Source organism: Panthera leo, chromosome E1 (genome assembly GCF_018350215.1).
Source record: "Panthera leo isolate Ple1 chromosome E1, P.leo_Ple1_pat1.1, whole genome shotgun sequence".
Lineage (NCBI taxonomy): Eukaryota > Metazoa > Chordata > Mammalia > Carnivora > Felidae > Panthera > Panthera leo.
In genome coordinates, this window is record NC_056692.1 from 56266017 (window position 1) to 56293886 (window position 27870).

Consider the following 27870-nt stretch of genomic DNA (forward strand, 5'->3'; position numbering starts at 1 on the left):
ATGGCCTCCTCTAAGAATCCCCAGGGTATTTTGGGAGAGACACGGCGCCACAGGGGCACAGCGGCTGAGCCAGGGGCAGGGCGGGAGGGGTCTCGCTGCTCCCCAGGCCGGCTCCCTTCTCCCTCAGACTACCCCTGCACTCCTGATGCCTTCCGCATGCGTGCACGGTCCAGTCTGAGGCCATCAGAGTAAATGTGAAGGTTCCCTGAGAACCCGCTTTGGTTAAGGGCCTTTTGCTCCAGGGCCAAGGGCCGAACCCGCCTAGAAAGCTGGAGCCACGGTATCTTTTCACCAAAAGGACCGGAAAGTCTCCTTCTGGGCAGATAAGACCAACTGTGTCAGAAGTGGTCGGTGGCCGCCCCTCCCCAGGCTCCACAGAGCCCTGCCCACCCTTCCCACCGCCTCCTGAGACCTGGGTGTCCCTGGCGGGCAGTGAGGCCAGATCTGGAGGTGTGGAAGGGCTGTTCCGCGGGTACTTCTGTCTGAGACGGAAAGAGGGGGGAGAGGGCACCAATGTTTACGGCCCCCAGGGTCTGCTTTGGGACTCACCTGACCCCAGGTCCGGCCACAAGAGGCAAGACGCGCCGTCACCCTGGCCCGCCCCCATCGGAGAGGAGGACCGTACCCCTGACCCTCGCTCCTCCCGGATAGGTGCCGCAGGACCCTTTCCGGCCACGAAGGCCACTTCTGAAGCTGGGGCACCCGGGGAGGCACCAGCATCTAGGATGTCCACACAGAGCACGTACCCGCTGGAGCCCGAGGCCTCGCAGCTGCAGCCGGAGACCCCAAAGGCCCCAGGCCGCCAGCGGCGTCATACGCTTCCCGCCAACGAGTTCCGCTGCCTCACCCCGGAGGATGCTGCCAGCGTGTTTGAGATTGAGCGTGAAGGTGAGTGGGCCCCGCACAGGGTCTGGACGCTGACGCGTCTGTCCATGGGGAGGAGCCCCTGTCCTTGGTGGCTGGGCCCCCAGAGTATCAGACCGAGTGTGTGTGTGTGTGTGTGTGCGTGTGTGTGGGGATGGGAAGGGCCCCGAATCCCACTTTCCTATGGGGGAGGGGTGGGGAGTGGGAAAGCACACCTGGGCTTCTGAGCAGATGCTCGGTGGCCAGTGGCACGTGGCATGGTGACCGCTGAGTCACACGCCGTACCTCCCCTTGCAGCCTTCATCTCTGTCCTGGGCATCTGCCCCTTGTATCTGGAGGAGATCAAGCACTTCCTGACCCTGTGTCCAGAGCTGTCCATGGGCTGGTTCCAGGAGGGCCGCCTTGTGGCTTTCATCATCGGCTCGCTTTGGGACCAGGAGAGACTCACTCAGGTGAGGGCAGGCGCCCCTGGGCTGTGATTTCCTCCTCTGGGCCTCTCCCGGGTCAAAAGGACCCACCTCTTTGGAGGGTACAGCTCCCAGTTTGGGGCCCTCCTTGGGTAGGAATGGAGCCCCGATTGGAGGCACTCGAGAGACGCTTGCTCGGCCAGCGGGGCTAGCTGGGGAGGCAGGTATCGACGGAGATGCCCTGGACTCACATCCCTTGCCCGTTCCCAGGAGTCGATGACGCTGCACCGGCCCGGGGGCCACACCGCCCACCTACGCGCCCTGGCCGTGCACCACACTTTCCGGGGACAAGGCAAGGGCTCCATCCTGATGTGGCGGTTCCTGCACCACCTGGGGAGGCAGCCAGCAGTGCGCCGGGCCGTGCTCATGTGTGAGGATGCGCTGGTGCCCTTCTACCAGACATTCGGCTTCCGCCTCGTGGGCCCATGCGCCATCACCCTGGGCTCGCTCACCTTCAAGGAGCTGCAGCGCTCCATGTGGGACCATGCCTCCCGGCGTAGGAACAGCGGCTCCTGAAGTCACTGCTCCCCGCACCCCCCCCCCAACCTGGGGGCTCCTACCCGGCCCCAATTTCCCGTTCTCTCCCCAACCCAGCTGCCCAGCAAGCTTGGATGATACACTTCCCAGCCTATCCTTGTGAGGCTCTCTGGACCACCCCTCCCCCCCCCCCCCAACACACATTCCAAATTGTGCCAGAGGTGGGGAGTGGTTGATAACCGGGGACAGCAGGAGGTGTCTTGCGACCCACCTCAGCCACTCCTTCATTCTCGGGAATCAATGGGGGGCCCTCTGGGCAGGCAGCATCGTTGTCCCTGTGGGTTGGGCCTGGTGCTCCGAAAGCCCTTACCCTCCCCAGCCTCATGGAGCCCCTTTCTCATCCTCTGCCCCGGAATGAGGGGTAGCTGGGATGAGGAAAGAGCAGAGGCTACCTCCTAGCTCAGCCCCTGGGCCCCCCACCCCTGGCCTCGGACCCCCTGGGTCCTCTCATCACTTCCCACGTGGCTCCTTGATGTGGGGTCAGGGCTGTGGGTGGGGCCCAGTGAACGGACGAGGGCTGTGCCTTCCCCGCACCGTCTCTGCCAGGGGCAGCCAGACCCTCACCGCCCCTGGGCTCCAGGCATTTAACCCGGCCCTCTCAAGGGACCCCCTGGGACCCCAAACCTGGTTTCTGGCCCAACCAATTCCCCCACAAGTTTTCCGCCATCCCTTTAGGCCGAGGCCCCGCCCCTGAGCTCGTGGCTGGCCCCGCACCCCAAAATAAAGTTCCAGCTTTCACTCTGCTAGAGCCCCTCGGGTCAAAAGCTGTTACTTCTAAAGAGTATCATTTAATACATTTGAGACATCATCCATATAAAGTTAGCGTTACTTTTAAAAATTAGAACCTTAATATAAACCAGTAAAAAATGGGTCTGACCGAGCCTTGGGCAACCCCTGGGGAACCCACCCCAACTCGGGCAGGAGTGAGTAGCCCAGTCCCCGCCCCAACTCGGACAGGAGTGAGGCAGAGTGGAGTAGGGCCGGCCTTCTCGAAGCCAGCCCCATGAGGCAGAACACTGACTCCGAGGGAGGGCCAAGAGGGACACAGAGGGGACAGCCTCTGTCTGCTCGGAACAAGCTCTCAGCTTCCCAGCCCAGCTGTGCCTCGTTGCTCTTTTCGGCCCCAGACCGTGGCAAAGCCCTTCCCACAAGTCTGCTCCAGGAGCGTTAAGGGCAGGCTCACCAGGCTACCGATGAACGAGGGGCCTGGGCTCTTAGGGCAGAGAGGGGAGGAGAAACAGGAAGGAGGGCTGGCATGTTGAGGCAGGCGTGGGAACCCTGGCCACGTCCCAGTAAGGGCACGCTCACAGCAATGTGGTGTGTGTGTGTGTGTGTGTGTGTGTGTGGCCGGGGGGCACCAGCAGAGGCTGAGGGGGGTGACGGGCGAAGCCTGAGGACCTTGGGAAAGAAAGAAGCCCACTCCTAGGCAGTGGTCCCACCAGCAGGGGAGCGACGGGCAGGCATGGCCCTGAGCCCCTGAGCTGCAGAGAAGCCCGTGCGCGGAGTGTCCCCAGCCTGAGGAAGGGGGCGCCTCGCTGCCCCGGGGGAACCCGCCTTTGTGACCGTCTCGCCTGGTGGAGGGAGGGCCCGGGCCCCTGGCAGTGGGTCTCCGGAGCGCGGGGGAGGGGGCGCTCTGCAGCCCGGCCCGGACCCCGGGCCCCGGGCCCCGGGCCCTCAGCGCCCCGTGAGCAGCAGCGATGCCCCGCCCGGGGGGCAGGGGGGTCAGTGCAGCACCTGGTCCAGCTCGTACTTCTCGCAGAAGCGGCTGGTGAAGGGGAAGCAGGTGAGGTACTCAATCCAGGGCCAGTGCACGGGGTGGACGTAGAGCCAGATGACCAGAGAGGCGAAGAGGCCGGCGAAGACCAGCAGCGAGACCAGGATGAGGGCCCTCTTGCGGTACTTGTCGCTGGTGCCGAAGGTGATGTAGGGCAGGAAGGCGAAGGCCAGCAGCAGGCCGCTGAGGAAGCCGAAGATGTGGGCGATGTTGTCGATCCAGGGCAGGAGGCCGCAGACGAACAGGAAGAGTACGATGGCCGACAGGTTGAGGAAGGCCTTCCAGGGCCGCTCCAGCAGCTGCCAGCTCTGAAAGAGCTCCACGAAGAGGCAGGCGAGGAGGCCGAACTGCGACCCGGCCGGGCCCACCTGGGGCGGGAGGGGGAGGGGAGAAGGGTCATTTCCAGGCGCCCCGGGGGGAAGCCCGGAGCCCCCGGGGACCCGGGTCAGCCTATGGGTGGGCTCCTCCCAGGCGCGGGGACCCTGAACCTGGGGTGGGGGCGGGGACGGGGTCAGGGAGCAGCCGCAGCAGCTGGGCCACAGCTGGGCTTGCGGCACCCACGTTTTCTGCAAACCCTGAGGGCCTACTACGGGCCCAGTGGGCAGTCAGTGCAATCAACGCGACAGACAAGCCCACTCCAGGCAGCGAACGGCGGGACAGACAGACCCTGAGCGAGCCAACAGTGTTAGACTGAATCAATCAAAAAACTCGCCGTTTCCGTGAGTCTAGAGTGGCTGGGCGTTGGTGATTCCATATAGCTCAACCCACAGTTATGTGACAGGCAGGTAGGCAGGCAGGGTCGCGGTCACAAAGAGAAACGAAGCAGAGGTGAACAAAAGGAGGGACAAGATCTGGGAAAGTCGGAAGGGATGCCTGAGCATGACCCGGGGGCAGTGCTGTCCCCTGCACCCGGGGATTAGGGGATCGGCCACTAAGCCCACAGCTTAGCTGTCCATCTGCTGTTGAACCTGGCGTGGGAGGGCGCCGTGTGTCCCTGTGGCAGAGCCAGTGGGGGGGTGGGGGTGGGGGTGGGGGAGCAGCAGAGCCGGCCCCGCCCCCTGCCCTGCCCCTCCGAGTGCCTACCTCCGCCCGGTAGGGGAGGAAGAGGGCACTGGCGAGGTTGCCGGTGATGCCGCTGAGGATAAAGATGATGGCGATGCGGTGCCAGCCGGCCAGCTTCTCCAGGTCCCGCAGGATGGTCATTTGGAAGACCACAGACACGAAGCAGTGCACCACGCTGGGGAGGGGGGCGCACCAGGCATCAGCCGTCCCGCCTCGCCTCTGCCTGCGGCTGCCAGCCAGGCACTGCAGGGGCAGCGGGGTCTGGAGGCTCGTGGCGGCTGCGCGCTGGCCCGGGAGCCCTCCTCCGGGGGTCTGGGGGGCGGGGGCGGGCAGACATCACAGGGGCCTGGCGGGGAGGGGCGGGCAGCGAGGGGCCTTTTACCCAGCGTGGAGGAACAGAGACAGCCAGAGCCTGTAGAACTGATCTGGGACCTCGGGGTTGAGGAAGGGCAGCAGCCCACACACCTTGTCCAAGCAGTGCACCTGGGGGCAAGCGCGTGGAGGTCAGTGCCCTCGACCCAGCTGGCCCTGACGTGGGGGGGGCAGAGCGGGGTACCTGCTGCGGGAGGGAACGCACGAGGCCAGCTCCAGGAGGCTGCGGCGCTCACCTCCTTACGCTCAGGGCCCCGCCAGGCCCTGCCTCACCTGGGAGCAGAGCGTTGCCTCTTCGTGGAAATAGCCGTGCATGAATTCACAGTATTCCCGGGTGGTGATCTCACAGCTGGGGGGACAAGGAGGCCAGGGGATGCGTCAGGGCCCTGAGGACTCCTGCCCGTTCACCTGCTGCTCAAGGCCTGGCCACAGCAGGCATCGCTGGCGGGAAGGGGGTGCCGCTCTGCGGGGACCACAGCTCCGGGGCAAGCTCCCTTGCCACGGGTGACCCCAGAGTCACCAGGTAGGGAGGACACTGGCCCGGGGTGGCGGGTGGTGCCAGAGGATGAGAGGAAGCTCTGGGCGGGGTGCCCGGGGCAGAGTGCCCGGGCTGGCTCACCTGCCCTTGGTGCCGATGCAGCACGGGCGGCCCTTGATCTGGCAGTCCATGTGCAGGAAGCCCGTGCGGTTACTCTTGGCCTGCTCCGTGCAGATCTGCCGGGACGGACACCGGGTTGGGCCCGGGCAGCGGCAGGCACCCCCTCCCTGCCCTTGCTAGACCATGCTCCACCCCGGACACTCACTGGCCACTTGGTGATGTCGTCGGGCCAGATGTGGGCGCCGCTAGAGGCTGGCTCCTCACAGGTTCTGGAGGCAGGGGTGAGAGGGGGCAAAATGAGGAGCTGTGCCCCGCCCCCCAGCCTGCCACACTCCCCTCCAACATCCCTGCAGGAGCCCGGGGCAGGATACGCAAGGCCGTCTTGTCATGGGTGGCCCAGCGGTGGGCCACCCTGGGACCGTACCTGGGGTCCTGATGGCACACTGCCCCTGATGTCCGCCTCTGGCCCAGATCAGACTTGTCCATGGGGGGGCCCGTGTCATCCTGCCACTTGACAAAAGTGGCCAAAGTCTCCTGGAGGGCGGAGGAGGGTTGGTTACGACTAGGCGAATGTCCCCGTGAGAGTGGGCAAGGGAGCCTCCAGGACAGGGGCTCTTCCCCTCGTCCCCAGGGCTCAGACCCATCTCCCAGACCTCTACCCCCGGCTGACGTTCCCAAGACCTGGCTTCCGCTCCTCTGGGGAGGTCGGCACCCTCCCCGTGCTGGCCCGTGTACAGGGGTGTGTGGGGCCGGGAAGGAGGGAGGGGATGGTCCTCCAGGGGCCCTCCCCAAGGCTAGGGCAAGCGGAGGGCCGGCCCTACCGAGCAGTCTTTCCGCTGGGTCTGGATGCAGCCCGAGTGGTCGTTCTGGACACAGCAGCCCGAGTCCCGCTCAAGGTCTCGCTCCCGAAGCACCAGCTGGTCGATCTGCTGGTCCTTCCGGATGCAGGGCGAGAACTTGGCTCCCAGGTGGATCAAATCGATCTGGGGGAGGGCAGAGAGTAAGCGTGGGCCCCGACCTGGCCACTCTGTTGAGTCTCCCCTGAGGGCCCCCTGACGAGGGGGGGGGGGTCCCCTGGGCAAGCCGACCCCCTGCCCAGCTGGGGGTGACGGGGCCCAGGGCCTTCCTGCTGTGGTGCTGTCCCACCCGCCGGGCCCCTCACCGAGCTGGGGCCGATCCAGAAGTTCTCCTGCTGGATGTACTTCACGCTCTCATACACACCTTTGTTCCTGAGCACCTGGGGCAGGGGCAGAGGGAGGGCGGTCAGGGGGTTCCCCATGCCAGGGTAGGGCTGAGGGGTGAAGCTGTGGTGAGCCCAGAGCACCCTCCTGCACGGGCCAGGTTGTGGCCACGGGAGGGATTCGGTGGCCGACGACGCTTGATGCCTCTTGGGCGGGTGGGACCCCCGGAGCGGAGCACCCCTAACTTAGCCTGGCTCACCAGCTGGGTGGTGACGTGCTGGGCAAAGCCCACGGGTGCAATGCCATACGTGCAGATCACCAGCAGCGTGATGATGATGTGGACGAAGGTCAGCCAGTAGGTGAAGTAGGGCCTGGGGACACAAGCCTGGGGTCAGCGGAGCCGAACCCACATCCCATCCCTCAGCCTGTGGAGCCCGTCCCCCATCAGCTCCCCTTCTATTCCCCTCCAACTCATCCTTCGTCACAGTGACATCACAGCCCCTACAGGGGGCGCCTGGGTGGGTCAGTCGGTTAAGCGTCCGACTTCAGCTCAGGTCACGATCTCACGGTTCGTGAGTTCGAGCCCCGCATCGGGCTCTCTGCTATCAGCACGGGTCCTCTGTATCCCTCTGCCCCTCCCCCACTTGCTCTCTCTCTCTCTCTCAAAAATAAATACGCGTTAAAAAAAAATGCACTCCAACATGTCTCTCCCTGCTTAAAACCCTTAGATGGCTTCCTGCCACCTTGGAATTAAGTCCAACATCGCCCCCTCCTGCTGGCTGCAAGGCCTTACTGTGCCCACCCACATTCTTCTCTTACAGTCCCTGGAACAAACCACAATCCTCGCGGCCCCAGGGCCTTTGCACACGGTGCCTCTTTTGTCAGAAATGCTCTTCACATCTCTCTTTACCCGGCTAACTCCTGCTCACGCCGGCTGCACCCCTCCTCACCAGTTCACTCTCATTCTCCGTCCTCCTTGGGACGCTTGCTATCCTTGTTATTACTTATTTATAATCGGGGTTTAATGTCTGTCAGGTCACTGCCCATCGCACACTGGGAGGACTGCCCTCCTCCAATCCTCTCATTTCCCCCAAGGTCTCTGTGCACATCCTGCCCCACGCTCCCCTCACTCATAGTCCAAGGTTCTGACCGTCCCTCTGGCCCACCGGGCCCTCCCGGTCTCTCCTGTCGGAGCTGTTCTGGGGCCAGTGGGGGATAGCACTCAACGAACGCTTGTCGACTCACTGCTTTCGGGAGCCAGGCTGAGGATCCAGGCCGAGGAAGCAGGGAGGGGGAAGAGGCAGCAAAGCGCCCGGGGACCCCTCCCCGGTGACGCACATGCTCGCAGGGCAACCCCGGGGACTCGTCCCTGCTGTCCTCGCCCGCAGGGGGCGCTCGCCAAATGCCGGCTCAGTGAGTAAGGGGGCTGCTGCAGGCGAGGGTCCTGGGGAAGCCGGAAGCTCCCAGACCTCCCGGGGTGGCCCTCGGCCCTCCTGCCCTCTGCCTGCACCTGAGAGCGGGGACGCCGCCCACAACGCCCGGAGCCGGCCGCCTCGCGGCTCACCGGTGGCTGTCGAAGCTCTCCAGCTGGCGCTGCACGGTGCTGCTGATGCTGCGGCGGTAGCTGCGGTTCAGCCAGTTGCCCACCACGCCCAGGCCGTAGTGCCGCCTCTTGCGGTCAAAGGCAAAGTGCTTCACCTTGGAGGCGATGCGCCTGCTGCGCCTGGCCCCGGGCGCCGGGGCTCGGCCCGAGTCCTTCCTGGTGGGGGAGGGCTCTCAGCCTGCTGCCCCTTCCCCCCCACCCCCCTGCACATCCCAGAAGGGGGCCCCGGGAGGGACCTGCTGTGGGCTGGGGGAGCCCTTCCCCACTGCACCACTTCCCTCCGCTTGGAGGAAGGCTGCCCAGAACTCACAGGGGGACCTGCACCCCATCGGGGGAGACCGGGGAGGCCGAGCGTGGGATCCCCCGGAAGTAGCTGGCAGAGAGCGGGGGAGACTCAAACACATCGTCGGGCATGGAGCTCATTTCTTCCTGGGGTGGGGTGGAGCGGGGGACACAGAGAAAGACAGTGTGAGGAGTCACTGTCCCAAATACTGCTCCCAACAGCTCAATCCAAGGACAGAACAAAGCGGGACAGGCTCTTGGGGAGGGAGGTGCAGGGCATGTGCCTGGGAGCCCTCGCAATGATTTCCCCGTTGGCACCTGCCCCGCCAGGTCCCTGACGGAGAGACAGGGGCCCAGGAGCTCCGCAAGGCAGCATATCCCTCCAACCAGGGGGCCCTTGGACCTGTCAGGGGCTCCTGGCAGCGCACGATCAAGGCCAGGTCACCAGTCCTAACTCCCAGGCCACCCCGTACCCTATTCCCGAGGCCCACACCCCATGCTTGCCTTACTAAAAAATGAGGAGTCAAATGTGTCTGCCCCATCGACCACGTCCTCCTCCAGGAAGCTGGGGTAGGCAAAGCTGCGTTTGATCACCCGGCACCGCTGTCCCGTGGCATCCAGCACGGAGCGCCCCTGTGACAGGGCAGAGGCACGGGCATCAGGCCCCCCCTCCAAAGGGACTGTCAAGCCCATCCTCCCTGGGCAGAGCGTGGCCGGAGACAGGGCACCATCTTCCATAGCCCTGAACGTAGCGCTCTCTCCGCAGTTGGCCGTTTTCCTCTCCCTGCTGACGTCCTGCCCTCTGGCTTGGGCAGCTAGCTCGCCACCACTCGTCCCGCACCCTTACTCCCCAAAACTCGGGCCATCTCCCCCAGCCCCAGCTCCGCGGCACGGCACACCGTGCCCCTGCCCCCCCTCTCTGACCCCCACGTGCCACGCCCCCTCCTACCTCCGGGCCTCTGCGTGGGCCCTTCCCTCTGCTGAGAAAGCTATTCCTCTTTTGGGGAACTTCTCCTTATTTTTCTGGGCTCAGCTCAAGTGGCTTCCCTGACACGAGCCCCTCTCCTGCACCGACCCCGGCACTTATCACACTGACTAGTGACAACTGCCCCCTCGGGACTGGGGGCTCTCCCAGGGCAGGGACACTGGCTCCTGTCACTCTGCAGCCCCCGTGCCCAGCACATCATAGGGGCCGAGTAAACTCGGGTGAACTGACTGCACATGTCACTTCCGACTTGCCCAGCCCGTGTCGGTGCAGAACCCGGCTTCCCAAATCCTGGAGCGCTGGGGCTGGAAGGCCATGGGCCAGGCCCCGGGCCTCTCTGCCGGGTAACCTCATGCATCCGCTGCCCTTGGCACAGAGGGATGCGCCCAGGTGAGCTCTTGGGGGATGCTCTGGGGGGAACAGAGAGGGAGGGAGGGGCGGCGGGGGCCGGGCAGAGGCATCTTCACCTTGAGGAGGGCGGCGGCAGCCTGAAAGCTCATGTGGGCCACAGACATCCTCTTGCGGCGGGGCAGGTGGGAGTAGCCAGAGCGGACGCTGGTGAAGGATGTGAGGGACAGGACCCCAGGGGTCAGGGGCGGGTGTGGGGCATGGGGCCTGTCCACCTCGTCCGGGTGGCGGAACGCCCGTCCTCGGGCCAGTGGATCCACAATCTGGAAGAGAGGGAGGGAGGGAGGGAGGGAGCAGGTCGGGCCCCTGGGGTGTCCCCTGCCACTGCCGCCGCCCCTCCCTCCCCCCCAAACCCACCTTGGGCATCTTGCAGGGTTTTGGAGACTCGGTGCCCTGGAAGGATGGCACCTCCTGGCTGGGGAGCTCCAGGTCCCGCTGGCACGAGGCCTTGAGGCGGCCGTAGCGGACGCTGCAGTGGTGCAGGCTCCTGCGTTGCCAATGCTGCCGCTTCACCTCCCAGTCGCCGCTGACCCCGAACCACTGGGCCGTGCCCCTGCGGGAGCCGAGAGCGCCGCGGGGGTGGGCACGCCGCGGGGACGAAGACCAACGCGGGCCAGGGCACGTGCAGGGGGGACGCAGGGTGGCAGGGTGCCGTGCGCTTGGGTGCAGGGGAGGGGACGTGGGAGGTGACAGCATGTGTGGGCAGGGGACGACAGGCGACAAGGCACGTGTGTGTGCAGTGGAGGGGGACAGATCGGCTCCCCCCTTTTGCCCCTGGGTTGGTACCCAATGACCAGCTAAAAGGGGTGGGCAGGCCTCCGGGAGCCACTCTGTGGGCCGGTGCCTCCCCCCCACCCCGCTCCTTGACCCACGCCCGCAGGCTCCACCCTGTGACTTTCTACAAGGCACACATTGCCCTGGGGCCTCAGTTTCCCCCCCCGGAACACGGTGTTAACGGATTCTCACGTTCCAGCCCTGCAGGGAGGGCCGCTCCTTCTAGGAAGGGGACCCAGGGGCCAGGCCCGGAGAAGGTCCGTAGGGCTGCCGGCCACGGGGGGCGGGAAGGGTGCTCACTTTCGAATGCTCTGGGACAGGGAGGCCTGGCGGCGGAAGCCTGGGCGCTTCTCTGAGCTGCCCTCCTGCCATCGTCCCCGTGGCTCCTGGAGGCTGACACTCTTCACGTAGGCTGGGTTCCTGGGCCTCTGTGGGAGGACAGGCTGGGACTGGGCTGGCTCCTTTTTGGCGGAGAACAAGCCTCACCCCCAATTTACACGCCCTGAGCTGCTTTCCTTCCAAATGTAAAGTCGCCATCTTTTAACTCTTCAGCGACCCCCAGCGTGATTTCCTAGCTCCTGGTTCCCTGTAGGAGGAAGAGCCCCCCGGGGTGAGTGGGTGGCACCAACACAGCACCCCTTTATGCCCCAGGACACTGTTTCAAGCCTGCTCTCAATGAGCCCTTTATGGAGCGCTGGTCCAGCCTGTTGGAAACGTTGCTCATTTCCATTCTCCACGGGAGCCAGGCGCCGCGGGGTCAGGCTGCTGATGCCCAGCGCGGGGGCCCCTTCCCCCAAGTGTGACAGCCCTCGCCCCTGGGCGGAGTGGCGTGGCGGGGCCCAGACAGAAAGGGAAACAGCCAGTCCTGGGTGGAACCGGGAGGCTTTCTCAGGACCACACATCCCACCGGGAGACCCACAGCGATCACCGGAGACCCGGCACCTGCGCTCGGGGCCCGCTCACTGTGACATCTGGAAAGGCAGGAGGGGGCACAGGCCTAAGTCAGGGGCTACACAGGCAGCTGGGGCTCAGGCAGAAGGGGCCTCCTCCGCCCGAACAGTGCCGTGTGGGCACGGCTGTTGTCTGGGGCAGGGCGGCGAGCCTCCAGGCTGCCCCCTCACCTGTCCCTTTACCTGGGGCAGCATGCTGGCCTGCTCGCCAGGGGCCGCGGTCTCGGGTGGAGGGATGGTGATGGACAGATTGGGCGGCTTCCGGCTCTGCAGGCGGCTGCTGGACACGGAGGAGACGCTCTCGCCATTCTTGTCAGCGGAGGCCATGGCGGGCAGGGGGGCAGCGTGGCTGGAATAGAAACAGGGAGGGGGGCACGAGTGTGTCGAGAGGTGGCAAGACAGGAGGGGACCGGGGACTGGGCAGGTGGCCCAGGTCAGGCCTGACTAACTCTGGGGTCTAAACCTCGCCACAAGAGACCGAATCTGACCTGGGTGGGGTATTATTGCAAGAAGGTCTATTTCCGCCCTTCGTCCTTCGTTTGCATTCCAGGCCGGCCGGGGCCTGAGAAATCCCCACCTTTCCACCTCCTCCCACTGCAGGACCACACCCAGAAAGGAGCCTGAGGGCAAAGGACTGAGCTGCCAGGTGACCTTGGCCGCCTCGTCAGCCTGGTCAAAGTAGGCCAGGGGCCAGAGGGCATCTTCTTGGGACCCCGAGCCCTGCCTTTGATCTCGGGGCAGGGCCTGGGGGAGGACCAGGAGAAGGCTCCGGGGCCACCCAGTGCGCTGGCCACAAAGAAGAGGTCCACAGCTGTGCGGGGAGCAGGTGCTTTCTGGGTTTCTAGCAAGGAAGTGGCTGCGCGGCCTGATTGCAGATAGAGAGAAAGCCACCGTGCTGGTTCCTGTCCCCTGGGCTGCCTGGTTCCTTTTTCAAAGGTAACTGAAATTGCCACCTGTCTGGTACTTCTCTCTTTTCACGGAGGAAAAACGCTATATCCTAACCATAAAAGTGACATGTGCTCAGACCCAGAAGACCTATAAAGCAGACAGTGAGCTCATGGCCTGCCTGTCACCCCACCTGCCACCAAACAGCCTCTTTGCAGCTGGAAAAGGACACACATACTTGGGTTCTACACACGCTCCTGCCACAACTTTTCTTCCATAGTGTGTGCGTCTTGTCCCATCAATGCACACAGAGCTACCCTATTTTTCTTGTTTTTAACGTGTATTTATTCTTGAGACACAGAGACAGTGTGAGTGGGGGAGGGGCAGAGAGAGAGGGAGACACAGAATCTGAAGCAGGCTCCAGGCTCTGAGCTGTCCCCACAGAGCCTGACGTGGGGCGGAGCTCGAACTCACAAACCGTGAGATCATGACCTGAGCTGAAGTTGGACGCCTAACCGACCGAGCCACCCAGGTGTCCCTTCTTTTTCTTTTCTTAAAAAATGTTTATCTATTTGAAGGACAGTGGGGGGTGGGGTGGGGCACAGAGACAGGGAGATAGAGAATCCCCGAGCAGGATCAGCGCAGAGCCCGACATGGGGCTTGAACTCACGAACCGTGAGATCACGACCGAGCCGAAATCAAGAGTTGGTCACACTTAACCCACCGACCCACACCAGCGCCCCTAGATTTCATTGAGTGACTACCAAGATTTCATTGAGTGGAACATACCAAGATTAAACCAATTCCAGACTGATGGCTGCTGAGGGTGTTTTCGGCATTTTGGACTTGTGCCTGGTGCTCACCGACACCCCTGCCTAGACCCAGACCGGGTCCTTGTCCCAGCACTAACCCAAGACAAACTTCCAGAAGTGGAGTTGCTGGGTTGAAGAGTAAGTTCATCTTGAATATCAATGGATCTTGGGAAATGGCCTTGCCAGAAGGAGGTGGCAATTTACTGACTCCGCCCCCATCTGGGGCTTTTCTACTCTCACTTTGGTCACCAGCCCCCACTTCCCCTTTGACTCCACCAGAATCAAGGCCCTCTGCCTGTTCTCTTCTCTCCCTTTCATCCCTCACTCTGCCCTTTTCCTGGCTAAAATCTGCGGCTACTTTCTCTCCCCACTTCCCGAAGCTGCTAGAGCGGGTTTGGTTTCTCCTCCCCTCCTGTAAGGCCAGGGGCGCCACATCCACCTGCTGATACAGCGGGGCTGACCCCGGCTGTGCACGGACGTGGGGAGTCACGCGGGAGCCCTCCGGGTAAGGGCATGTGGGGCCGACGTGTGACAGAGGGTGACAGCAGCCACGTTTGTCCCGAGTCTGTCCGTCCCCTCCATCTCCACCTCTCACCCGAAGGACCACAGGCAGCCTCCCGAACACTCCACCCGCCGTCCCTCGAGCCCCCACCCTCATGACCGTCCTCTACGTAACAACAAAAGTCACCTTTTAAAAGCACCAATCACACCACATCACTCTCTGCTCAACAATGTCCCACGATTTCCCATTCTCCCTTAAAAGGGACTCCAAGCTTCTCACTGGGGCCTTTGAGCCCTGAGTGGCTGTGTCTCCTCCTTGCCCCTGACCCGGCCACTCTAGGCCCCCGACTGTCTCGCACCTGCTAAGCTCGGCTAGGGGCGCCGAGGGGTCACGGTCAAAAGCACGCTGCAGGTGGGTGGTTCTGGGCTTGACATGCACAGAGGCCCGCACTTGACCACAGGTCACCCACGCCCTCACCTTATAATGGGGGAAAGACCTCCCCCCCAACCAAGAGAGGCGCCCTGGGCATCAGATGACAGAATGCACGACACATGCCCAGGCTGTATGCGCACACAGAAACGTGGGCGGGAATGTTCACGGCAGCATGATCAGCAGGGCCCAAAGGTGGAAACGACCCCAATGCCCATCAACAGACAAACGGATCAACAGAAGGTCCCACATACACACGATGGAATGATTAGTCACAAACAGGAGGGCAGGGCTGACATGGTCCAGCAGGGATGAACTTTAAGGATGTTTATGCTAACCGAAAGAAGCCAGACACAAGGGACGCCTGGGTGGCGCAGTTGGTTAAGTGGTCGACTTGATTTCCGCTGAGGTCGTGATCTCATGGCTCTCATGGCTCTGTGCTGAATTAAATGTGAATTACAGCTCAATGAAGCTGGTAAAAAAGTCTCAGGCAGGTGCTCCCCAAACGTCAGGCCTCTGCCTGCGCTGGTCCCTCCATCCCCACGTCAGATCATCACAGGGTGGGACAGGTAGCTCCTTCCTCTCACTCTGGTTCCAGCCGGAGCGCTGCCTCCTCCGAGGAGCCCCCCCTTGACTGCCTGAAGCAGCCCCCTGGCCCTCCCCTCCCTTCAAGTCTCTCCGTCACTCTACCCGGGTTGCCTCCCTCTCTCTCTGCCTTGTTCACTGCTGCGCCTCCACCTCCAGAGGAGTCCCGGCCGCAGACAGCATCAGTTCGTACGTGTCGAAAAGCAAACAAATAAGCAAACAGTTGCTGCCCCTCCCCCCACCCCCTGCTAACCGGGTTCCTACCTTCGGATCTGGGCTGAGCTCACAGCTTCCTGGGTCTTGTCGCAGGGGTCTTTAGAGCATGATCTAGTATGTTCTAGTCCTTCCCTCACTCTCTGCAGATGCTCTGGGGTCAAGTTTCAGCTGTGTGGGCAGGTGCACAGACGCAAAGGCAGCCGGTTCCAGGCCAAGCAGGGCAGCTCCTTAGGCGCGCGCAGTCTCTAAGGAAGGAAGGGCAGACTCAAGCAGGCTCGTTGGGACCAAAGGACCTTTTAATCTTCCTGACCTCAGTCTCTGCATCTGTAAAACGGGGTAATCCCACCGGCCTCGTGGGTGAGGGGTTAAAGGCTATGTTCTCGCCACCTGGAGTAAGAACCCCTCTTGGCGGTGAGCTGGGTGCTCAGACGGCCGGGCAGCCAGGGGGGTCCAGCCTCAGAGGGTTTGCCTAAAAAGCCACCTGCGAGCCCCCACCCCCTCTCTGGGCTAGGAACCCCAAATCAGGGTGGCCTCTACTTTATTTTTCCTGTTTCAACATAACTTCACTACACACGTTTAACTTAAAGTGCTGGCTGTCTTCTGATCAACATTTCCTTTCTTCAAAAAAAATTGTTTTTGGGGGGAGCTCCTGGGTGGCTCAGTCAGTTGAGCGTCCGACTTCGGCGCGGGTCGTGATCTCGCGGTTTGTGGGTTCGAGCCCCGGGTCGGGCTCCGTGCTGACAGCTCCGAGCCTGGAGCCTGTTTCGGATTCTGTGTCCCCCCCCCCCCCCTTTCTCTATGCCCCTCCCCCGCTCACGCTCTGTCTCTCTCAAAAGCGAATAAACATTAAATGTTTATTCGCTTTTGAGAGAGACAGAGCGTGAGCGGGGGAGGGACAGAGAGAGAGAGGGAGATCAGAATCAGGAGCTGGCTCCAGGCCCTGAGCTGTCAGCACGGAGCCCGACCCGGGGCTCGAACCCACAAACCGCGAGATCACGACCCGCGCCGAAGTCGGACGCTCAACTGACTGAACCACCCAGGGGCTCCCTTCAACATTTCCTCTCGATTAGAGTAAGGCAGGTATTTCAGACAGTGTTCAAATGATTCAGAAGTCGTATTCGTTTGTTTTTTTTTTTAGAACATTTTTTAAAATGTTTATTGAGAGAGAGAAAGAAAAAGAGGGAGACAGACCAAGCAGGTGCCACACTCAGCAGAGAGCCCAACGTGGGACTTGATCCCATGAACCGTGAGATCACGACCTGAGCTGAAGTCAAGAGTCAGACGCTTAACCGACTGAGCCACCCAGATGCCCCACAAGTTGTGTTCATTCTTTAAACGATTTATCCAGGTCACATGCACACAACATAAGATCAAGCATCTGAAGGTAAAGAACTCTGTGATATTTCGCTCTAGGAGCTCCTGCACAGGGCACACTCGGCAGCAGACCCTCGGGGAGCAGAACCCTGACAGCTACCAGAGGCAGGACAGGTCAAGTATTCCCGTGCAACCAGGCCTGGCTTGGCCCTTCACATGCATTACCCCATTTTGTCCTCAAGACACCTTTCAAAACAGACATCTGCCATCGCTCCCCTTTTGTGGCTGGGAAGGGAGGAGGCTCAGAGGGGTTAAGTAACTTGCCCAAGCTCACACAGCCAGGAAGGGAACAGCTGGGTCTCTTTAAGAAACAGGAGCCACCCCCCCACCCAGCCCAAAGCTAGAGCACACTGGGGGCTGGACGGCCCCCTATCAGGGTGACAGTGGAGTCCAGCCCAGAGGGAAATTATACTCAAAAGCACTTAGACTCTGTTCCTCAGAGGCCCGGGGTTACCAAGAGGGGCCCAAGGGGCTACCGTGGGGCCCACCAGAGGCTGGGGGCAGGTCTGCGCCCTCCCTCTGACTTCACGGGGCAACAAAGGCTTCCAACCATAGGAGGAACTTTGGGGTGGGGGGGGGGAGTGGGCGCCAGAGGGGGTCCTGAGGAAGAGCTGGGGGCCCGGGATGTTTCTGCTTTGGGTTTGGCCAACAGACTCAAGCATCCTTCTTTCTACTGCAAAGTGCTGGGAGAGCCGACCCCACACCTCAGGGCAGACTGGCCGTGGACGATGAGGCCGCCCAGAGATCACGGGCAGATGGGCCTTAGCGTTGGGCCAGCCGGCTCCTGAGATCCCACTTCGCGTCTGCTCTGGGGACAGCTCCCAGACAACAGCCTCACCTGGGGCCCCTGCACGGAAAGTTCTCCAATTTAGTCTCCTTTGGGACCGGGGTGCAGTGAGAGGGCACCAGGCAGGCACTGTCCTGGGAAACTGGCACCAAGGAGGGAGGGAGGCAGGCCGTGGAGGAAGGCTGGGAGAATAGGGCTGCCGAGTCCAAGCTTGGGTGAGCTCATCAAGCAGGTAGGATCCTTCTGGAACTCAGGGCTGGTCACGCTTGCCTGGAGTAGATACCCAGGGCCCTTCAGAACCTGCCCCGACCCCCACCTGATACACCAGTGTCCCTGCAGATTCCCAAACCCTCACTTTCTTGTCTGAGGCCCTGCACCTCCCCTGGCCGCACTAGGCTCCACCTTGTCCGCCTGGGCGACGCCAGGTGAAATGTCACCTCCTCCAGGAAGTCTGCCCTGTCACCAGACAGAACCAACCACTTTCTCACTTGCCTCTCCTGGCATTCTGCAGAGATCTGCCTGTGCGTAGGCCTGGGCCCTGGGCAGAGGCAGGTCTGGAATAATCAGGCCCCTGCTAAGGGCTGATGGGATGGGAGGCAGGTGGGGGGGGGGGGGATCGCATGCATGGCTGCAGACTATCAGTCCACATGGACCCTGGACCAAAACTACCTCCCCCCATCCTGCACCCAGCCCACTCTGGAAAGCTCCACGAAGTGCCCACTGCCCTGCTGTGGCTCTGTGACCAGATGCTGTCCCAGGATGAGCCCCCACTGGGTCCCCCGTTCCCCCCTCCCCAGCACAGCCCAGACTCCCCAGCCTAGGACCCGCTGTGTTGCAGACCATCTGTGCCACTGTCTTGACAGAAATGAGGGCAGACACAACCTTAGGCGGTAGGACTGGGGAGACTGGACCGGCCCCAGGGCACTTCTGGGGGTCACGGGGAGAAGCGGCCTGGCCCTGGAGAACAGACGCAGGGCTGCGCGCGTGCCTTCCTGGGGCGCAGCATGGTACCCAAGACCGTTTTCACCGTCTTCGTGGCCAAGGCCACGTCCTGGCCTGTAAAGAAACGTCACCCTCCCCCCTTTCCTTCACTGCTAAGCCAGGGACTTGGACGAGGTGATGGCCCAGCATCGATGCCCACGAGGCCCACACATTTAGTACAAAACACCACTTTCCCACAGCCCCTCTCCACCATGGAGGGGTGAGCCTGCTCCTGAGACTGACCCCACACTTGTGCAGAAGCACCAGAATCCCAGTTCCTTCCCGAGAGCGGCAGGGGGCAGAGGGTAGGGCCGGTAGTGTGGTGGGGTCATGGAGGAGCCCAGACAGAAAGTGCTGGAGTTTTGGGAGCACCCCGCCCCACACATGTCTCCCACGCCCCAGAAATGCTTGCTCACTGCAGAGGAAATTGTGACATCCTGGGACCGGGCTTCCTCCTGGCCCACAGTCACATCCGCTGCTCCGAGACCCCCTGGGTTGGTGCAGCGGCCAGCCTCCGGGTCGGGTGGGGGGAGCGTGGAGAGTCTGAGAGCCTGTCCCACCCAGCGAGGCCAATGCCACCTGCCCAAGCTGGATCCTGGCCTCGCTGGGGCCCTCCCCGAGAAGGACCTTCAGCCCCTGCCCAGGGTAGTTGGAAGACTTCGAAGGGGCCTGGGTAGGGAGAGGGGACTGAGGGTGGAGCCCGTCCGTCGTGGGGTGGGGTGGGGCAGATCCAAAGAAGAAGTGAAGTGCACAGTTCAAATGACCCAGAGGGACCCAGGGGCTGACACTGTCACCCCTGCACCACGCCCACGACCCGTGGTGTGACCCAGCTGCCGGCAGCCAGGCGCACATGACAGAAACGGAGCCTCAGAAACCACTCAGTGATGCCCACAGAAAACCCGGTTTCCTCACAAAGGGTGGGGCTGGACACTACCAGCCAAGCCCTATCCCGACAGTCGCAGCCGGGCCTCGGCCGGAGAGGTCCCCTGCCCCCGATCTACCAGCGCACGTCCAGACGGGGCGCTGGAGGGGCCCCCAATCCCCTCCCCACCTGCCTGTCACCGACGCACCCTAGCAGGTGTCTGAATGCTCCCCTGGTCTTGACGGGGTCTCCGGAATCCCCAGCCTCTGAGGACTTCACGACCCAGGACAGGGAGTGAGCCGCAGCAGCTGACATCAGCGTGTAGCCTGCGTGTGGCCAGAACTGGGGACCAAGGGGAGGGAGGGAGGGAGGGGGGGGCTCGGGCAAGGGGCGAGCATGCCCTCCAGTAGAGGACAGAGGGAGACCACTACGAGCCACCAGATCGGATCAGGAAGTTCAGGGGACCTCCTCCGGCGGCGGGGGGGGGGGGGGGGGGGGGGGCGGCGCAGGTCCCCTGAACCGAGGAAATAAAGAAACCGCCACTTGGCCGTGGGTGAGTGGGCCACGGGAGGTCCAGAGGGAAGGGAGGCGGCTCGGGGCTGCGGGGAACCTGTCTGTCCCCTGATGAATCACAGGATGACAGGATGACAGGATGACGGCCAGGGGCAAGGAAGTGGCCTCTCTCCCCTGTTTCCCTGTCATAGAAACTGAAACCGGCCTGTCCCTCCGCCACAGCCCTTCTGGGAACCAGGTCGTTTTTAGAAAGCTGCGAAGAGGAAGCTGGCCCTCACCCACTGTGCAACCCCCAGGCAAACCCTGGCTTCTGCTGACCTCGGGAAGTTGCTCTAGCTCGAGGCCCAGGCGCTTATGTAAAGGCGGTCGTTTGTCTAACCCGCCTCCCTACGGGCTTCCTGATGGCCAGTGACTCACCCCCCCCCCCCCCCCCCCCCCCCCCCCCGCGCACCTCCCTGCCCTGCTGAGTGGGGCCGGGAAGCAAAGGCCGGGAAAGTGCAGAGGCGACTCTGAGGGCCGGGGATCAGGACTCAGGAAGGCAAAGGACGCGGGGGACGGGAAGGGAAGGGACCACCACGTCCCCCTTGGAGGCTTTGAACTCCAAGTCAGTCACTCCCCGGTCAGAGTTAGAGAAGCCAGCAGGAAGTGTCCGCGGGCCTCTCCGTCCCTTCCGGCCAGCACCCACTTCCCCACTATACTGGCACCTGTGCTCAGCCCAGCCTCACCCTGCCCTGCACAGGGAGAGGCCGCACCCACAGAGGACCCCGGCCCAGAGAGCCCCCATGTCTTCACCCCGACACCTTTAAGGGCTTTGCTCACACTCAGTTCAGAAGGCAAAGGATGGAGAGGAGGGGGCACAGTCAGGGGCTCGAGGACCTGCTGGCTTGTCCCCACTGTCCCCACCAGACCCCAGGTTCTGGATTCCCCTTGACCCAGTTAGAGTGGCTTAGGTAGCAGGGCCGACCACAGACCCAGGAAGCGGGCCCCGGGCTCCAGGCTGAGGCTGTGAGCCTGTGGGAGTCCGGGGTGGGGAGGCCAAGTTCTTAGAGCGCCGCAGACCCCGACGCCCCTTTGTAGTACGCATCAGCTTTCTCAGGGCCGCGCGCCAGCAGGGCGGGCGGAGATGTGAAGGCCCCGTCCTCTGTGGGGGCCCTGGGCCCAGGAAACTGGCTGAGCTGGATGCAGCAGCCGCTGGCAACATGCAGGGGCAGGCAGGCGGCACTCAATGCCGCCACGTGTCCCCAGCTGGACACAGTGCTGGGCCCTGCCCTCCCAGGTGCCCTCTGGGACTTTCTGGACTCCAGAAGCTGCTCGTAGAAGCACACGAGGGGACAGCAGCTGAGCAGGGATGCACGTGCCCTTCCACACCCCAGGAAAGCAGCAGCTCCCAGAGCCTAGGGGCCAAGTGCAGCTTGGGGACCATAGAAGAAAGGGAGCACAGGGGCCCGTCCTGGGGTGCTCTGCCCAACGGCCCAGCCTCCTCTGGGAAGGCGACACGTTCTGTCCCAGTTCTGTTACTCCCTGAGCATCACAGTGAAGAAGGGAGGAGGCAGGGGGGCTAGGCAGCTGGGTGGCTCAGTTGGCTGAGTGTCGGTTGAGCTCAGGTCGTGCAGTTTGAGCCCCGCATCGGGCTCACTGTATTGAAGCTGAGGTCGGCACACGTGGAGCCCACGTCAGGTCCTCTGTCCCTCTCTCTCTGCCCCTGTCCCGCTTGCTCTCGCTCTCTCTCTCAAACATAAACTTTGTCTATCTAAAAAAAATTGTTTTGTAATGTTCATTTTTGAGAGAGAGGGAGACACAGAATTCAAACCAGGCTCCAGGCTCTGAGTTGTCAGCACAGAGCCCGACGTGGGGATCGAACCCACAAACTGTGAGAACCTGAGCCAAAGTTGGACGCTTAACAGACTGAGCCACTCAGGTGCCCCCAAAATAAATAAACTTAAAAAAAAAAAAAAAAAAAAAAGAAGTGGCATCGGGGGCCAGAGGCCCTGACTCTTTCTGGGCCAGATACCGGGGCAGAAGAGGCTCCTAGAAAGGGAGGACACACCACTGGATGCCATGTTGACCCGAGCTTGGTGCGGACTTGGGCTTTGCTCCAAACAGGCAAGAGGATCTGTCTCTCTTAGGATCCTGCCGTGCTGGGAATTGGTTTTTGTTGTGTTTTCAAGTTTATAATTATTATAATTTCATAATCTCTGCATCCAACGTGGGGCTGGAACTCACAACCTCGAGATCAAGAGCCAACCCTTGAACCAACCCAGCCGGGTGCCCCTGGCAGCTGGGTTTTCACTGGCTGAGGCCCAGCCCATGCTCAGTGGTTGGGGGAAGGTTGGGGTCCAACATCGGTTGGGGAGCGGGGCGGGCCTACTTCACCCCTGCTGGAAGCTCCCTGACACCGAGGGGTGACCAGACTGTTTCCAGACAGGACCACACTCAGCACCCAGAGCAGGGCTCTGTCTTGAGTTTGCAAGGGTGGGGTCCACCTACTTTCCACCCACCTCTTTGTGGCCTGGCTCCAGACGGTCCAACTGGGGCACCTGGGAGGCTCCGTCGGTTAAGTGACTCTTGACCTTGGCGTAGGTCGTGATGTCACGATTCATAGGTTCAAGCCCCAGCTCAGAGCCTACTTGGGACTCTGTCTCTCCCTCTGCCCCTTCCCCCCTTTCTCTCTCGTATGCTCTCTCTCAAAAGAAAAAAACACTGTCCAACTGGGGGAGACTGGTGCCCAGCCCTAAATGCTGTGTGCTTCAGGCAAGCCACTTCACATCTCTGACCCCAGTCTGTTTATGCATAGCCTCCCGGGAGTCTGAAATCTAGGTGGCTTTGTCACCATTAGCCAGGGCTCACTTGGGTGGACATTCAGCAGAGGGACAAAGGCTTGCCATAGTTTATGGAGAGGTAAGCACCTTGCCCATGACCACTCAGCCGGAAGTCAGGTCCTGGGCTGTCCTGGGTCCCCCTCACTTCTGGAGGCCCAGGCCGGCCCCAAGGCTGGGAGGGAGCATGCCAGGCAAACAGTTTTCAGCTTGTAAACACTCATTAAGGAGCTAATAAACCTGACTTTCCAGAACCCTGCCCTGGAGCTTGCTGCTTCCCTCCAAGGGGCTGGTCCCAGCCCCAGTGGCTGCTAGACCTTCAGGGCCCTTGGACCCGGGCTCATCCAGGCCATTCGGACAGGGGAATGTGGGGATTTGTAAACCCTACTCACCGAAGTCCCTGCGTCACTTTGGGGCAGCATGGATTCTCCTGTCGAGGAATGAGGAGGGCTGCGGGGAGGACAGAGACAGGACTCAAACCCTGGCCTGGCCACCTACTTGCTGGGAGACTCCGAGCAATTTGCCAGAGGAAACTGAGCCTCGGTTTCCTCTGCTGTGAAATGGGGGGATGCCTCCCCCATCCAACAGAGAGGACATGAGATTATGAATGCACAGAGCCTAGGCCGCTATCGCTGGCCAGTGATCGGTAGCTTCTTTTGTTCCTGGTTGACCACGGCTCACTTGGGTCCCTACATCTGAGCCAAGAGCCCCAGTGGTGACAGATCTCTATTTGATAGGTGGGGAAACTGAGGCTCAGAGAAGTCAAGTCACCTGTCCAAGGCCCCAGAGTTAGGGGGTAGTGATGCCTCTTGCCACCCTGGCACTGGTGGGGCAAAGCGGCCACAAAATGGGCCTGGGGTGGTGACCGAGTGGTCCATGGGCTGCGGGCGAGTGTAGGTGTGGGCCTCTGAGACTCAGGAGTCCCTCCCAGCAGCCCCTAGGCAGAAATGACATCACCTGGCACTTAGGTAGTGCTTCTCAGCTTATCACAGGGTTTTCTCAAACATTCTCTCACACTGCCCTTATCTCATCATCACCAGTGAGATCAAGGGCTCAGGCCAGATTTTAGTGCCAAGTCCTGCTCTGGCCCCATCCCACAGCGGGTCCCCCACCTCCTGTCTCAGGCCTTCTGGGGGCCACCCTGGAGGCCTGACCTGGGGAGGGCCATCCGGAGAGGACAAAGATGCTTCCTGCCGTCCGGCAGGGGCGGGACCCCCCCCCCCCCCCCCCGCCCGAGGATGCTCTTGGCACAGGCTGTGGGGCCGCACGTGGGAGGGAGAGGAGGCAACCAAGGCTCTGAATGGCTTACCCCGTTCCTGGCCCCAAGAGCCCGGCCGGAGGGAGCAGAGCTGAGGGTCACCGCCGCCATGACCCCCTTGCCCCCCCATCACAAAAGTTGGGGGGGGGGGGGACAGGGAAAAGCCCCGGTTGGGAGAAGCCAACAGTTCCTGGTCTGAGACTCCACTCCCACTTGGAAACCCACCCTCCCGTTCCCTCTTCCCTCCGCCTCTCGGAGCTGAGGTTTCCCACCCCGGATCAGGCCCCTACAGAGTAATTCTAGCACTGTTCCCCAGCATGTTCTTATCAAGTCCTCCCCAGAGCCCACGAGGCAAGGCCCCTGTCGTCCCCACGGGCCTGTGCCAAGGGCCACAGACACGCTCCTAACAGCAGGCGTGATGCCACTATCGTGGCAGCTCCTACCTCAGGCTCCCGGCCCCCCAAGACTTCACGTGCGACACCACCGGAATCCTCCCGGCAACTCGTCCCGAGGCTCTGTTACCCCACTGTATAGCTGAAGAAACTGAGGCACGGGCTCTAAGTGACCCTCATCCTACCGACCACTATCTCGTAGGCCACTGTGCCCGCCAGCTTCTTGGCTCCCCACGCTGGGAATCCCCCTCCTACCGCCCTCCCACCCTCCTGGCCGGCATCCCTGATTGGCATTGCCCACTTAGCTCCGACCATTTTCCTAGCACCCCGCCCCCACAACATGCCTTCTGGCAGCGTCCGAACGGCAGACAAATGACTTGTGTCTGGGTCCCCGGGTAAGCGCACACAGTGACGGAATGTGGACGCAGTGCTCCTACTTCCCTGAAGACGAGGTGATGAATTCTTATTTACACACCTCTAACTCCCATTAGGGAAGCAACACTAACTTTATGGGCTGTGTGGGAAAAGCCCTTGTTTTCCCCCCAGTGACGGGACAGGTGGGGCCACGTGCCCTGGCCTGTATCCTCGGAGCTGGCTTCGCCCGGTCGCCTTCCCAGCCCAGCCACCACCGGGTGAGTTTGGCCTGCACTCCCAGTGGCCACTGACGTCCCCGCCAGTCCTCCCCCCAGCCTGGCTCAGCTGGATGGGAACCCGGGAGCAAACGGGTGAGCTCACTCCGGAAATCCCCGAGGGTGGCCAGGGTAACACTGCTCCAAAGTGGGTGGTACAGGCCGGAGGGGATGTGCAGAGATGGGGGAGGGGGGGGGCGGGGGGAGGCAGCCCAGAGAGCACATCTCCCCAGATGCCGCACCGCGAGGCAGGCGGGAGGCTGGGGCCACCCCGATGTTGCTACCACTCGTCCTGAACCAAAAAGAAGTGGCAGGTGGCTCGCTGAAGTCACCCGGACAGGAGCAGGTACGGGCATGCACAGACACACCCCCTCGGCGTCTTCCTGCTCTTATCTGCCGTCTCATCGGGCACAGTCTGTCGTAGGTTGACGGGAACCCTCTGAAGGGCTCCAGCCACCGGTAAAAACACCACCACCGACGAAGAGCCAGGCTCAGACCCCGGCGGCCTCTACAAGGTATTTGTGCCGCGGTTAATTCGTCCTCTGAGAAGAACAGAAGTGCCCTCCTGGGCAGTGTGGGTCTGTGCGTGTGTGGGATACCACGGAGACCTACAGCTCACAAATGAGCGAAGCAGATAGGAGTCAGCTGGCCGTTTACCAGCAGGTGGCACAAGGTTTTGGGGCTGGGCCTGGGAACCGCAGCCCAGGTTCAATATCAGGCTCTACTGCTTAATTCCTGAGCAGCTTTGCACAAGTCTTGAATGCTGCTTTGTGCCACGAGAGACACTAAAGACAGAGGCCCCTGTTTCGGGGTTTTCGATCAACAAAAAGATGGCAGTGCCATTCCAGCCCTTTTGAAGTTTAAAAGCAAAACAGCCGACAACAACGAAAAACAAAACCCACCAAAAAAACCCCCCAGAAACTGCCACCTGCCCTCTTGCCCTGCCAGAGTTCTGGGTGGGTCCAGGAGGCCAGGGTCCAGAAGTGAACAGAACGTGGACAATGGACACTGTCAGGAAATGGGAAGGGAGGGCAGTGGAGTGGCCCGGGCTCCTGGGCAGGGACCGTGTCTTCATTCCATCCCATCCTTCGAGGACAGCCCCCCCCCCCCCGCCCCAGCCCCCGAGAACTGAGCCAACATTTCTGAGCCCCATTCAAAGGACTCGTCCCTATGGGGTCCCCCTGGCCTGCCCCCTTGGCTAACATCAGGAGCAGGGGCTGCCTCGCTCTGCCAGCAGGGGGGGCCCACCCTGGGGCCTCTTGTCTAACCCAGGGTTCCCACAAGCCACAGAGGACCTTTTTATTGCCGGAGGGAAGCAGATTGGAGAGCCACAAGGAACTAGAAGCCTGTCAGTCCTTGGATGTTATTTTCCTGGTGTAAATAACCAGAAGAGTTAGGTGTCAGATTAGAAGGGAAAATTCCAGCAGGTCACATGGCATTAGGCGTCCATGCCTGTCTCAGCAATCCAGCTTTGGGAAAATCTATGAGAACAGAGTTGTCCCCATTCCCTCCCCCCCAACCAGGCGGATATTTGAGCTGGAGGGCTGTCCTGGCTCACCCTGCATGGGAGGCTGCCTTAGGGGTGAAGCACTCCAGGACTGAGCCTTGAGAGGGCCCTGTGCCCAGCCCCTGGGACTCAGCTCCTCCCCCACAGCACCCAGACCTGCTTCCTGTAGGGCCCCCACTTTGAGCAGGGAAGAGGCAGGCTGATGGCACCAAAGGAAGTCCTATTGCTGGGGGGAATAACTGCCCTCACAACTTAAGTTTACTCTGTTCTTCTCCTGACCCCTGGGGAAACTGAGGCAAGCAGGGGCAGTCCAGAAGTAACTTGACGGGCCAGGTGCGGCTCCGGGGTCTTTCAACCTCAGCGCAGCAGTGACATTTTGAGCTGGTTAATTCTCTGTGGTGGGAAGCTGCCCTGTGCACCGTAAGACGTTTTTAGCAGCATCCCTGGCCTGTACCCACCAGATGCCAGTGGGAACACTCCCCTCCTTCTCCTGAGTTGTGACAACCAAAATGTCTCCAGACATGATCAAGTATCTCCTGGCACCAAAAATCAGTCCCCTGCTTGCCCCTCTGCCCTCCCTACGAAGTGGCAGGAACACAGAGGCTGGGCTCATCCTTTTACCAGCAAATGTCACGAACGGGGGGTCCTAAATTATTTGGGAACCAGAAGCCAGTTCACGTGTGGGGTCATCTGGCAAGTCTCCCCCCCCCCCCCTTTAGCCTTTCACCCAGTTAGGCAGGGGCTGAGACCTCAGCTTCCCCTCTGCCCTAGGATGGGAGAGTATGTCTAGCAGACATAATCCTTTCTAACCCGCACCTAACCCAAGGCCCTTGCAGCAACAGAGGGGACTGCTGGGTCCAATTTCTGAGCTCCGACCTAAACTTGCTGCGAGTCCACTCTCCCGCACCTGTTTCCACCCTGGCGAGGCTGAAAGCGGCCAGGCGGCGGCCCGCTGCTCGTCCAGGAAGAGAAAGGGGAGGGAAGGGTCTGAGTTCCAGGAGCTTCTGAAACGAAGGCGAGACTGCGCGGTCCCGTACCCAGACAGTCCCCTCTCTTCCTCCCGGGGGCTTTACACTTCTGCTCAATCGTCGTGCCCCCTACATCTGGTGACCCGTGGCCAAGGGACCTCTTAGGCGTCTCGCCCCGGCCGAACCCCAGGGACCGGCAGCCCGGGTCCAGCAGCCCCGTCCGAGCCCAGCCCCGGCCTCTAGCCTCGGGCGCGGCCCACGTGGGGCCCGAGCGCTCCGCAGGTCGGGCGCCCTCGCGGGCCCCGCACAGCAGCCCCAGGCCGGGCTCGCGCCGGACCCCGCGGACCCCTCTGACGCCTGCGGCCCGGCCGCCGCGTGCCGAGCTCCGCCCTTCACCCCGCGCTCACCTCCCTGCGGCCCCACGTCCCCGGGACGCAGCTCCGAGCGGCGCCGGCCAGCGGCTGGGCGGTGGCTCCTGGGGGCGGGGCCCCGGCGCT

General features: G+C 62.0%; 2 protein-coding genes across 5 annotated transcripts; one reads left to right on the forward strand and one right to left on the reverse strand.

The window, feature by feature from the left end:
• Nucleotides 1-345: 345 nt before the first annotated feature.
• Nucleotides 346-1868, forward strand: AANAT (aralkylamine N-acetyltransferase). The gene has a single exon (XM_042915477.1). The coding sequence runs from the start codon at nucleotides 1548-1550 to the stop codon at nucleotides 1845-1847; it is 300 nt and encodes a 99-aa protein (XP_042771411.1). The 5' UTR covers nucleotides 346-1547; the 3' UTR covers nucleotides 1848-1868.
• Nucleotides 1869-2636: 768 nt separating this feature from the next.
• RHBDF2 (rhomboid 5 homolog 2) lies at nucleotides 2637-27870 on the reverse strand. Of its 4 annotated transcripts, XM_042915039.1 has the most exons (20): nucleotides 27781-27859; nucleotides 23012-23069; nucleotides 15335-15531; nucleotides 12041-12206; nucleotides 11208-11335; nucleotides 10491-10686; nucleotides 10193-10396; nucleotides 9245-9373; nucleotides 8769-8887; nucleotides 8420-8614; nucleotides 7115-7226; nucleotides 6837-6911; nucleotides 6496-6657; nucleotides 6099-6208; nucleotides 5880-5943; nucleotides 5696-5790; nucleotides 5350-5425; nucleotides 5087-5187; nucleotides 4726-4879; nucleotides 2637-4010 (listed from the first exon to the last, which is right to left on the reverse strand). In XM_042915039.1, the coding sequence occupies exons 4-20, from the start codon at nucleotides 12182-12184 to the stop codon at nucleotides 3591-3593; spliced, it is 2484 nt and encodes an 827-aa protein (XP_042770973.1). In that variant the 5' UTR covers nucleotides 12185-12206; nucleotides 15335-15531; nucleotides 23012-23069; nucleotides 27781-27859; the 3' UTR covers nucleotides 2637-3590. The 4 variants fall into 4 exon arrangements, with proteins under 4 accessions (XP_042770973.1, XP_042770974.1, XP_042770975.1 ...); XM_042915040.1 differs by lacking the exon at nucleotides 23012-23069 and having other exon boundaries at nucleotides 27781-27870; XM_042915041.1 differs by lacking the exon at nucleotides 27781-27859 and having other exon boundaries at nucleotides 23012-23842.